The sequence below is a fragment of the Cucurbita pepo genome, chromosome LG08 (genome assembly GCF_002806865.2).
Source record: "Cucurbita pepo subsp. pepo cultivar mu-cu-16 chromosome LG08, ASM280686v2, whole genome shotgun sequence".
NCBI lineage: Eukaryota > Viridiplantae > Streptophyta > Magnoliopsida > Cucurbitales > Cucurbitaceae > Cucurbita > Cucurbita pepo.
In genome coordinates, this window is record NC_036645.1 from 6,827,868 (window position 1) to 6,840,414 (window position 12,547).

Consider the following 12,547-nt stretch of genomic DNA (forward strand, 5'->3'; position numbering starts at 1 on the left):
ACTTGGCAGATGAAGACTGTAAGTCCACTAGCATAAGTGATTTGGGCTCAAATTCAGCCCTGCGGAGTTTAGAGATTATTATTTTTGGGCTTAAATCATTACGGCCCAATAGTTTTTAGAACATTAAATAAACAAAGGTAATTGAAGGGTAGTTTTGTCATTATCAACATTTTGTAAATAATGCACAGTCGATGTTTTTTTTTTTTTTTTTTTTTTTTTTTTTTTTTTTTTTTTTTTTTTTTTTTTTNTTTTTTTTTTTTTTTTTTTGAGCTAAACTAAACATAAAACGGGCAAGTAAACAAAGAGGATGTCGTCGATGTTTTTCCCTAGTTTTTTTATACTCGTCTACGCTCTTATCCTGTAAGTAATAATAGAAGTCGAAATGGTCTATCTATATGATTTATGATCGATCTTTTATATGGGTTTGTGCAAAAAAAAAAAAAAAAAAAAAAAAAAAAAAAAAAAAAAAAAAAAAAAAAAAAAAAAAANAAAAAAAAAAAAAAACAAAACAGAACAAAAAAAAAAAGAAATCATAAACGTTTTTGTTTATAAAATCTAAGTACTTTAGAAATAATTAAAATAATGAAAAGGATGCGTTTTATTTATCTTTTTATCTATTTATTTATTTATTTATTGCATGAATTATCCATTTCCATCATTATTGGACCCCACAGAAAGTAGATTGTCGGAATGGGCCAAAGCCCATATGGCCCATAGAATGTGTCTCTTTTCCTGGATGTCCCACCAGTTGTCAGTCCGGACGTTAAAATCCAATGACAAAATTATTTATTCAATAATGTTTCATTTTCAATAAATATTAAAATTAATTCACACCATTAATTTTTATCAAAATTTGTTAAATTATAATCACAATTTATTAGTTTATTATTTATTTATTTATTTGTTTATTTTTAGTTTTCTATTCTCTTTCTAAAAATTTATTTGGTAAATTATTACCTTTTCTTTTAAATGCATTTGAATTATTAATTTTTTAAGGCTTAAAAATTGTGCTTAATTTTAAAAATGTCTTTAATAAATATATTTAAAAAATATAATTATCAAACAAAATCTTAACGGATAAATTCTAATGGGTCAAAGGGATTTCCATTATAATTCAAATCCATTTCATCTTTATTTTTCTTTTAAAGAATAATATATATAATAAATATCTTTTCACAAAAAAAAAAAATATATATATATATATATATATATATATATATATATATATATAAATATAAAAAAGGTTAGGTTTATAAATAAATGACACAATAGAACAATCATTTTTCATTAGCTCTATAATATTATAAATAAATGGAATTATTTCTCACTCTCAGCTAATTAGGTAATGTTTTTTTACCCAATATGCTAATAATTACCATGATAATTAAGCATGCCAAATAACATCAACTATAATTAACCCATAATTAACCCATACACATAATTAATTTAACGGGTATTGTCACTATCGTACTTTTTCAACCTTGCAACGTCGTGATCTTGACACGCTCACGACCAGCTTCAAAGGATCTTAAACTTCATATATATTTTTCGGCCCACTTTGCTGTTTCATTCGACCTTAGGTGAGGTTTGTCTTTGCCAACCAAATATCGATGGTGCAGAATTCAAGCTTGTTCAACCATATTAACCACCTACACGTGTATGTTCAATCATATGCAACACAACCGACTTGTCTTTTTTTGGGTTTGGAAAATTATAAATTGAAAAAGCAACTTTATTGTTATTATTTTTATGTAGTTTTTATTTTCTCCAATCCCAAGGTGGGACCCACATTCCATTTTAGAGTGACAAACCAATTTAGTGATTTAATTATTAAATTTGTCAAAAAGTGCTTTTTAAATAGAAAATAAATGGGTTTGGAAAGAAAGAAAGACACGTATGAAATAATTATTAAAAAAAAAAAAAAAGGAAAAATAATTTTTTTTTTAATGTGTATTCCTACTAAGCTACCATAAAAAAAAACCATAAAAAAAAGCTACATTATTTAATTACAAAATTACCCTTTATTTACTCGAACAGATAATCAAGTTTAGAACGTATTCAACAGAATGATAGAAGAAGTTCGTGTATAGATGGGTAATCATCCCGAACTAATATTTAATTATTAACATTATTTAATTTAATTTATTGATAAATAAGAAAAAATAGACGAAAATGACAATGATATATAAGGACAAAGAAGTCAATATATATATATATATATATATATAGTTTGGGTTTAGTAAATTAAGAAGTTATGTACAAAGTTGAATGAAGTATTAAAAATATAAGAAGTTATGTTATGAGTTGAAAATGACATTAAATTTTGATAATTTTAGGTCTTATTCTTCTCATTAATGCAACCTACCTTATTTTATTTATTTCTTTATTTTCTCGGGATTTACTTTATCTCGATTATTATTGCTAATTTGAGCATAGTTGAATCCGTATATGACCCTGATCAAACCAAATAATAACGGGTGAATCAAATATGTAAGAGTTCAAGCTTACCGCTAGCAGATATTGTTCGTTTTAGCTCGTTACGTATCGTCATTGACCTCACGATTTTAAAAGTTGTCTGTTAGGTAGAGGTTTTGGCTGACAATATTTGCTAGCTATTACAAATGGTATTAGAGTCAAACACTGAGCGGTGTGCCAGCGAGGATTCTGGGCCTTCAAGGGAGGTGGATTGTGAGATCTCACATTGGTTGGAGAGGAGAACGAAACATTCCTTATAAGGGTGTGGAAACCTCTCTCTAACAAACATGTCTTAAAACTTTGAGGCTGATGGCGATACGTAACAGACCAAAGCGGACAATATCTGCTATCAGTGGGTTTGGGATGTTACAGGTTTTCATACCCTTATAAGTAATGTTTCATACAGTAGCTTCAGCACGATCTGCATGTGTGAGACCTTAAGGTGATCTCCGTCCGGTTGCACACAATCCCTTCCTAAACGGTTGTAGAGATCATTGCGTATAGACCAGATCACCAACAAACAATTCGTTATTGTAGTTTCTACAACATAACTAAGAAGCAAACCACGGGGCGGTTCGTCCTATTCAGATATTCATGACCAAAAAACACTGGATTCTCTTTCGAGTAGGCGTCTATTATTGAATTCACCGGACCCAATAGTACCCGATTTTTGGAACGTCCAGTGCTCTTAACTATAAGACTATGTTCGAGTTGACAAATATTAAAAATTTTAATTAAATTAAATAGTGTAACGTACCCAATAATTATGCGCGTGACCCCTTATATATCGAAATAATTGTAAACATGTGATGTATATTCATATGAAAATTAATTAAGGCTTTTTTAATGTCTAACTAACCAATAATAGACTTTAAACTGCCATATAAACAGTGTTTTTTTTTTAATTATTAAAAAGAATATTCAAGTACAAATATTATTTTTAATTAATTTTTTTTTCTATTATTAATTGTGATGTTATAATTATATATTTTAATATAGTGTCCCTCTAACATCAAACTCTTATTTTTTAATTTAATTTAATTATTTAAAAATAAGATGATGAAATAAAAAATAAAATAAAAATAAAAATAAAAATGTCACATCTTGGATTTGATAAGTATGAAATCATAGAGACCACTCAAGCCTTATAGTGGAGTAGATTTATATTAAAGCGACAGCCAATGAAATACTGCCACGTGTTATTTCCAAGTCGGCATTCCCCACAAGGAAAAGGAATAAAAATAATAAAAAAAGGGTAATTATTCATCAAGATATTTTAAAAAAAGCCACGTGATCAATGTGTCGCAGTCTACAACTTGGCTGTTTTTGACGAAGATAATGATGATTATCTTTTTATTTTGGCCTTAATTAATTTTCATTTTCTCCAAAAAATAAAAAAAAATAAAAAAATAAAAAAACCAAATTTCTCGTCGATATTCTTATGTTTTTTCTACGACAATAATAATTTTTTTAAATTATTAGAGAATTTTTTTTGATGTCGTGTATGTGTGAGATCCTACATCGGTTGAAGAGGAGAACGAAGCATTCCTTACAAGGGTGTGGAAACCTCTTCCTAACGGGCTAACGACGTTAGGTAATGGGTCAAAACTGACAATATCTTCTAGCGATGGGCTTGAGCTGTTACATATGGTATCTGAATCAGTCACTGAGTGGTGTGCCAACGAGGACGATGGGCCTCCAGGGATGAGTTGTGAGATCCCATGTCAGTTGGACTTTAGCTGTTACAGATGTTATCAAAGGCAGTCACTGGCCGGTGTGCCAATAAGTACGATGGGCCCCAGGGGGTGAATTGTGAGACCCCACGTCAGTTGGACTTGAGCTGTTACAGATGTTATCAAAGTTAGTCACTGGGCAGTGTGCCAACGAGGACAATGGGCCCCCAGAGGGTGAATTGTGAGATCCCACGTTAGTTGGACTTTTGTTGTTAAAAATGTTATCAAAGTGAGTCACTGGACAGTGTGCCGACGAGGACGATGAGCCCCCAGAGGGTGAATTGTGAGATCCCACGTTAGTTGGACTTTTGTTGTTAAAAATGTTATCAAAGTGAGTCACTGGACAGTGTGCCGACGAGGACGATGAGCCCCCAGAGGGTGAATTGTGAGATCCCACGTTAGTTGGACTTTTGTTGTTAAAAATGTTATCAAAGTGAGTCACTGGACAGTGTGCCGACGAGGACGATGAGCCCCCAGAGGGTGAATTGTGAGATCCCACGTTAGTTGGACTTTTGTTGTTAAAAATGTTATCAAAGTGAGTCACTGGACAGTGTGCCGACGAGGACGATGAGCCCCCAGAGGGTGAATTGTGAGATCCCACGTTAGTTGGATTTTTGTTGTTACAGATGTTATCAAAGTTAGTCACTGGACAGTGTGCCAACGAGGACGATGGGCCCCCAGAGGGTGAATTGTGAGATCCCACGTTAGTTGGACTTTTGTTGTTACAAATGTTATCAAAGTGAGTCACTGGACAATGTGCCAACGAGGACGATGAGCCCCCAGAGGGTGAATTGTGAGATCCCACGTTAGTTGGACTTTTGTTGTTACAGATGTTATCAAAGTCAGTCACTGGACGGTGTGCCAACGAGGACGATGGGCCCCTAGAGGGTGAGTTGTGAGATCCCACATCAGGTGGACTTGAGCTGTTACAGATGTTATCAAAGCCAGTCACTGGGCGGTGTGCCAATGAGAACAATGGCCCCCACGGAGTGAGTTATAAGATCCCACATCGGTTGAAGAGATGAACGAAACATCCTTATAAGGGTGTAAAAACCTCTCCCCAAAAAACACGTTTTAAAAACATGAGGTTACCGACAATACAGGCCAAAGTAGACAATATTTATTAGCAGTGGGCTTAGGCTGTTACAATATGACTCGTTGCTTCATAGTTCTTTTGTGTATACTACATTGTATTAGGTTATTAGGGGTCGGTCATTTATATATCGAAGTTTTAGTTCCGTTTGTTGGCTCGGGTTTGTTGTTTAAATTAAGTGAATTTTTAATATGAGAATTAATTGTTTGAGTATGAAAGGAGTCTTCCTTCAATTATATAAGAGAATTTGATTCCAACAACTATATGAACATTTTGTCAAATGAAAAAAGTTTACATTAAAGTTTCTATAAAATAACTAGACGAGACTATAACCCGTCGCTAACTTTGAAAGTCAAAACAAAATAATAATTTTATAAAAAAAATTCCAATATTAAATTCGTGGTCGTTAAAAATTATTGAGAGTACGAGACAAGGTTAACTATTGTGTGTCATGGTCATGCTTGTCCAATACATGTTGTCTATGGTTGTACATTGGACGTCCCGGACATGCAGCTCCCGGTCATGCATGCCCATTCCAAACTCCTTTTTACATGCTTTTATCTAAGATAAGTCTTTATTATTTCATGTTGTGTCAATACGAGGGTGTATGACTGTTCACCAAAATCATGTCTACACCTGTCACGACTAAAACGCCTCAAAGCTGTTGATGTTAACTAATAGTTTTTTGCTTATAACAATATTGTTTTCTTTCAAATTATTTTCAACGTATTTACTCGCTCAAAATATTTTTCTCAAACGTGACTCGAGGTTGAACATACGCTCACGTTGTCCTCGAAGCTCGAGTTTCTCACGACTGACTTGTTGTTATGAATACAACCACTCAACAATTGCATGTATCCAAAGGAGCAATGCAAATAAGATTCAAATATCAAATCAAGAAAAGAATTGAGCAGCAATAAAACATCACTTGACATTGAAAGAGTTATACTTCCTTCCATTTGTATTTACTAGCTTTTATTGGTAGTTTGTAATTGGTAGTTGAACTACAGTGCAATACAAAAACCTTATGTTTGAAACCGTGTGTTATGTTTTTTTCAAACCTTGCTTTGTAAAATTGAATCATTGGATTAGTCATGATCAAGCTAATTCTGGAGTGAGTTGTATTGGTATCTAAGAGTGACCATCATAGATTCTAAGTTCGATCTAAGAGTTATTCATCCTTCTAACCCGCTCTTGGTTCGAATCAATTCGTTAAGTTAGCTTTATTTGTGAAAGTTTGCAAGGATACTAGAAGGATCTCTAGCTTTGCAAATTCAACATTGTTGATGCTTATCATTTGTTCGTTGGGTTAGAACAAGTGTAGCACAATGACTATCTTGCGGTAAAAATAAATTATAAATATTGTAATACTTTCTCTAATAATAATAATAATAATAATAATAATAATAATAATAATAATAAATTAACGAAAATGGGATTAAAAAAGTAAAAAAGAAAAACGCAAGTGGAAAGGTGGAAAAGAAAAGGCAAAACAAAAAGGGAAAATGAAATATAATACGAAAAAGAAAAAAGAAAAAAGAAAAAAGAAAAAAAAAGAATCGCCGATCATCGTAGGTTGAGAAGGCCCACGTGAGATGCACACGGAAACACTCAAAGTGGGACCCACATAAAGAACCCCATTCCCCAATTTTTTCCACTTAATGGCTTCCGTCCAATGTTAAGCTGACACGTGTCAGTCTGACATCCACCCACGCACTTGACCGCCGCCCTCCACTTGGATGAGATTTATTGTATTTTAATAGTCGAAGCCCTTCGAGGAAATTTCTTTTCAATTTCAACTACACCCTCCCACTTTTCCCTTTTTTCATTCACGCCCTCCATCTTTTATCTATTTCTTTTTTTCGCCCAATTTTTTTTAATAAATATATTGATATAAGTATTTTAAAAAATATTTGATATCTTTAATTATATTTATTAATATAATATATATTATGAATAAGCACAATTTTTTAATAATTAAAAAAATAATATGGAAATAATATAATTAGAGAGATAAAAATGAAATTAAGATAATAATATATTTTATTTTAATAGACACATATAAACATCATTCCTAAATTTCATTATTCCAAGGATTACATTGTATTTTCAGCACAATTAAAAAAGAAAAAAAAGAAAAAAAAACACCCCACACATTATTTACAACTAAGACCCAAAACTTAGTATAATTCACTATTAGTCCAACCTAATTTATATAATTACTCAAACCTACCCACTTATTTTTCCTTTTAGTCCTCTAACCTTCACCATTTTACACATTTGCCTTACATTATTTTCTTTTTCCCCCCACATCTATGCTTCTATTTACAAAGCTAGAAGGTAAAGCCTCCGAACACCGGCCTCTTTCACAAAGGCTCGAGGCGTTGGAAGCAAAGATCATCGTGGAAATTACATTACATTACATTTCAGGAGGCTTTTATGATGATTAAAGAGTAAATATAATACTAATATTGTATAATAAGACTTCCCATCGGAGCTCGATGTGGAATCCCCTTCCTCCGTTTCGCTGTCCTATAATTCACTGATGTTGGAGGCGGCGTCGATGGACTAAAACTCTGAACCCTATTGATATCAGTGTTGTTGCTATTGTTGCTGCTATTGCTCCGCCTATGGTTGCTGCTACTGTAGGACTCCTCCGAGTCCGAGGCTGCAGCCGTTATCGTCACCTTCTTCTTTGGGGAGCTCCTCGACGTGCCTACGATCTACGAGAACGAACACAACCAATCGAAAATTAGGTTAACTCTTTTTCAACGTTTGTGACTTGTTTGGTTGGCGAGAAAATTAAGCAAGTGGAAGAAAAAGTCGACTCTCCACTGGTTTGAATTCAACCAATTAACACACATTGATGACACGGATTCCCATTAGGGTTTTCCTCCATTTTCCCACCAATTTTCTCACCAATTTTCCCGGAAACCAAACAGAAAATTTAAAGAGAAAACAACGCAGCAAATACCTTGCAACCAAGAGAGCAGAATCGAAACGAATCAAGCAGGCTACGTTCACAGACTTCACAAGTGTTCGTGACGCCTTTACCAGGCCGAGGCTGAGGTCGTTCATTCAAGAACACAACTCTAGCGCTATTGATAATGTAAGTTTGAACGCCAGAAATGTCTAAAACCTTTTGAATCTCAGAAACTCTGATAACATCGTGGTACGAAGATCTTCGAATCTGTAATGAAAATAAACCCATAATGGATTAGAAGACTAAATGGATATCGATTTTGGGGGTTTTGGAGTTAGGTTTTGAGAAATGGATATCGATTTTGAGATACCTGTATAGCGCGATGATCCTTGTGATGGTTCAAGCAAAGAGAACAGAGAGCGCCGTTCATACAATCTAAACAGTACATATTGCATTCGCTTTTGTGGGAATCGATGTGGTGTTTGCATTGAACGAAGAAGCTTTCTCTTAAGAGGGGTTTTAGCCATGGCGGCCAGCGGTTTTCTTCAACGTCGGGGCCTCCAGCACCCTGTTGATATCAAATCCATCAAGAACAATGTCAAGAACAGAGAGGAGAGGAGAGGAGAGGAAATCAAAAAATAAGAAAGACCCAGATGAGAAAATCGAAAAAGAATCATAACCCTAATGAGAAAACGAACAAAAATCATTACCCAAATGGGGAAAATCGAGAAAAAAGACAAACCCAGATGAGAAAATTAAAGGAAAAAACAGAGCAAAAATGAGGGGAAAACAGAATGCGGTGAAATAAGCAATACCCTAATGAAAGAATCGGAAAATAATGAAAACCCAGATGGAAATAACGAAGAACAAACATAAACAAGAAGAGAAAACAGAGGAAAACCGAAACCCAGATGGAAAAATCGATTGAAAAGCAAAACCCAGATGAGAAAAAACTGAATGCAGGAAAGTGAAACTAGAAAATCAAAACCCAGATAAGAACATCGAAGAACAAGGCATCCCCAAATGGAGAAATCCAAAAAGAAGACAAACCCAGAAGAGAAAACAGAGCAAGAATCAAAACCCAGATAAGCAAAGAACAGAATGCAGGAAATTAAAATGAAGAACAAGAAGCTTAATACCATGATTCTTCTGTTCTTGGGCTTGATTTCACGAACAGTCGTCTCGTGATTTTCGATCGCCAGTTTGAAATTAATCAAAAAAGAACGAAAACCCAGTCTAAACCACAGCAATCCAAAACCAAAATCAGAGATAAACAGAGAGTTAAAGCCTGGTTTTAGAGAGAGAAAAAGAGGAGAGAGAGAGAGAGAGAGAGAGAGAGAGGGATTTTAGCTTTTGGAAGAGTGGAGGCGGTGAGGGAGAGAATGGGTTCTTGTAGAGAGTGGTAGATGGCGTTAGAGAGAGAAACTAGAGAGAGAAAGGGGTCGTTCTTATCTTCCCCCAAGCTTCAAGCAAACACCGAACCAAGCTCCGAAGCCGAACCTGAGAAGGTCTGCGTTGGGTTCAAGGGACCTTACTCATGCCTTCGCTTTCGTTTTCAAGGCCTTCTCCCCTTCGCTTTGGTTTAGTCGTAATTTCACACTTTAATTAATTACTAAATTAATATTGATTCCCACAATATTTTATTGGATTTATTTTGTTTTTCCACGCATTGGTTTCAAACTTCAATTAAATATATCATTAAAAAATATTTTATTTATTTTATTTATTTTTTTAATAATTAGCCATGGTTAACAAAATTGTCAAGCAAGGCAACAGAAATTTGATCGAAATTTAAATATGGCGTTTCTTAAATTGACTTAGATAAACGTCACACGACCTGTAGAGATGTTCATTTTCACTACGGGACCTGCTTCTAATAGGACGAAGAATAGAAGAGCGTGGAAGGAAAATTTTCTCACTCATTTATTTTTCTATTATTTTTTATAATCTATATAGATATAGATATGTACGTGTGTGTATATATATGTGTGTGTGTGTTCCCTTCTTTTCTGCTCGTACGCATGACCACAACCAGGCTTAGAGAGTATGATAATGATGCTTGCTTCGTGTTGATTTGTGGAGATAGTGTGGGATCTCGAAGAGGGGCACGAAACATTCCTTATAAGGGTGTGGAAACCTCTCCCTAGTAGACGTATTTTAAAACCATAAGGTCAACGACGATATGTAACGAGCCAAAGCGGGCAGCGTTGAACGGTGTGCCAGCGAGAATGCTTGACCCCAAAAGGGTGGATTGTTACAGATAAGTAGGTCATGCGGTGTTTTAGGGATATAAGAGAATGTCGAGCCATCAAGTGCCAAATGGTCGGGTTTGACGTTTGAGTATGATTGATCTCCATGCTAAGATTATTTAATTTACAAACTCAAACATCGGGTCCAAAATGTGTCGTTCCCTAAACCTAACTTACCGACACCTTTACTAAAAAACGTCCGATTACAACTTAGGGTATTTGGACAACTAATTTCTTTTAATAAGAAAATGTTGAATAACATACCCGAAACTTTAAATATTCGTCGTTTAGAAATGACGACTTAAATTTGGCTACCTAATCCAACCAATACATAACATATGTTGTAGGCCAAGGCTTAGGCAAAATTTATAATAAAGTTGGTGCATATATCATATCATGTTTGGATTTAGTTTATTTTGGAAATAAAGACATATTAAATTATAAAAATTCAAAAAATATAGCTAAAAATTGCCCGATAATCCAATAAATATCTATACATTGTTTTAGTTTATCGAGTCGAGTTCGATTTAAATGATATTACAAAATATATATATATATATATAGACCATCACGAGTTCTTTCAACATTGTCTTGACTCACGTGTTTCCTAAATAAGCTCTCGGAAAAGTCACCTAACATAAAATTGCTCTAAACTGAGCACGGTAAAGTTTGAAGTTCTTACAGTTGACCAACTGAAAAATGAAGATATAACTCTTTGAGAGTCAGATATAATCTCGATTCATGGCAGCTGGTTTAAATATTAAAATTAATGAGATATATTTATTATTATTATTATATTAATATTAAAATTAATGAGATATATTTATTATTATTATTATATTATATAATAATAATAATAAATATATCTCATTAATTTTAATATTTAAACCAGCTGCCATGAATCGAGATTATATCTGACTCTCAAAGAGTTATATCTTCATTTTTCAGTTGGTCAACTGTAAGAACTTCAAACTTTACCGTGCTCAGTTTAGAGCAATTTTATGTTAGGTGACTTTTCCGAGAGCTTATTTAGGAAACACGTGAGTCAAGACAATGTTGAAAGAACTCGTGATGGTCTATATATATATATATATATTTTNAATATATCTCATTAATTTTAATATTTAAACCAGCTGCCAGGAAAATTCTTCCGAATAGGTTTTTGAATGATGAACAAATATGTATGAAGAATGAGCCGGCGACTCATAGGCAGTGGCTTGGTTAAGGGAACCCACCGGAGCCGTAGCGAAAGCGAGTCTTCATGGGTACCGAGGGTTCGAATCCCTCTCTTTCCGTTTCTGTCAATGGTCTTACGACTTTGCGGAGACCTGTGTTTTTGGTAAACAGTCGCCCGGGGTAGAGCGCGCCCCTGATAATTGCGTCGTTGTGCCTGGGCTCAAAAAGATATATATATATATATATATATGTATATGTATATGTATATATGTATATGTATATGTATGTATGTAAGTGACGTCATAGTTGGGAGTTGAGTTGACTTTTGGACAGACATGAAACCATGGTTTAGTATTTTACCCCTATCTGGTTTCAGGTGGGGCAGGCAATATTTATTTAAACAACCTATCAATTATTTTTCCTTCGATTTAATTAATTAATTAATTAATTAATTTGGTCGGCACGAGGGTCATCCGATGGTATAAGACGACTATTAAAAAATTGTTAACTAATTATTAATAGTGAACTGATTAGATTGAACAGTCGTATATGTGTTATGAAATTGGAATAATTTCTATTGAAGGGTCTGTATGTGTGTGATTTGAAATGATTGTCGGTTTAGAGCTAAGCTTTGAAGAGCTAGATTATATGGACCTCGAACCAAGCCCCTATATTTGAAAATGGAAAGATCAAGGGATGCACGGTATTAAGCTATAATCAAGAGTTAAATATGATACATAAGGTAAACCGTAATGAAAGACTAAATATTCTCAATACATCCGAGTAAAGATCTCGGTTACGAGTCCAAATAAATGGATGACCGAGTCAAAGGAGTTGAAGTGGCTTTGAATTGAGGGGGCAATGGCCATGGCACTCGCACACCGCCCTTGACCTTCAA

At 34.0% G+C, this 12,547-nt stretch overlaps 1 protein-coding gene across 1 annotated transcript; it reads right to left on the minus strand.

The window, feature by feature from the left end:
- Nucleotides 1–7,355: 7,355 nt before the first annotated feature.
- Nucleotides 7,356–9,570, minus strand: LOC111800150 (the record flags this gene model as incomplete). Its single annotated transcript, XM_023683739.1, has 4 exons — nt 7,356–8,024; nt 8,276–8,491; nt 8,595–8,792; nt 9,364–9,570. Coding segments are annotated over 4 exons (879 nt in total), but the record flags the coding sequence as incomplete, so codon positions are not given.
- Between the last annotated feature and the right edge of the window lie 2,977 nt (nt 9,571–12,547).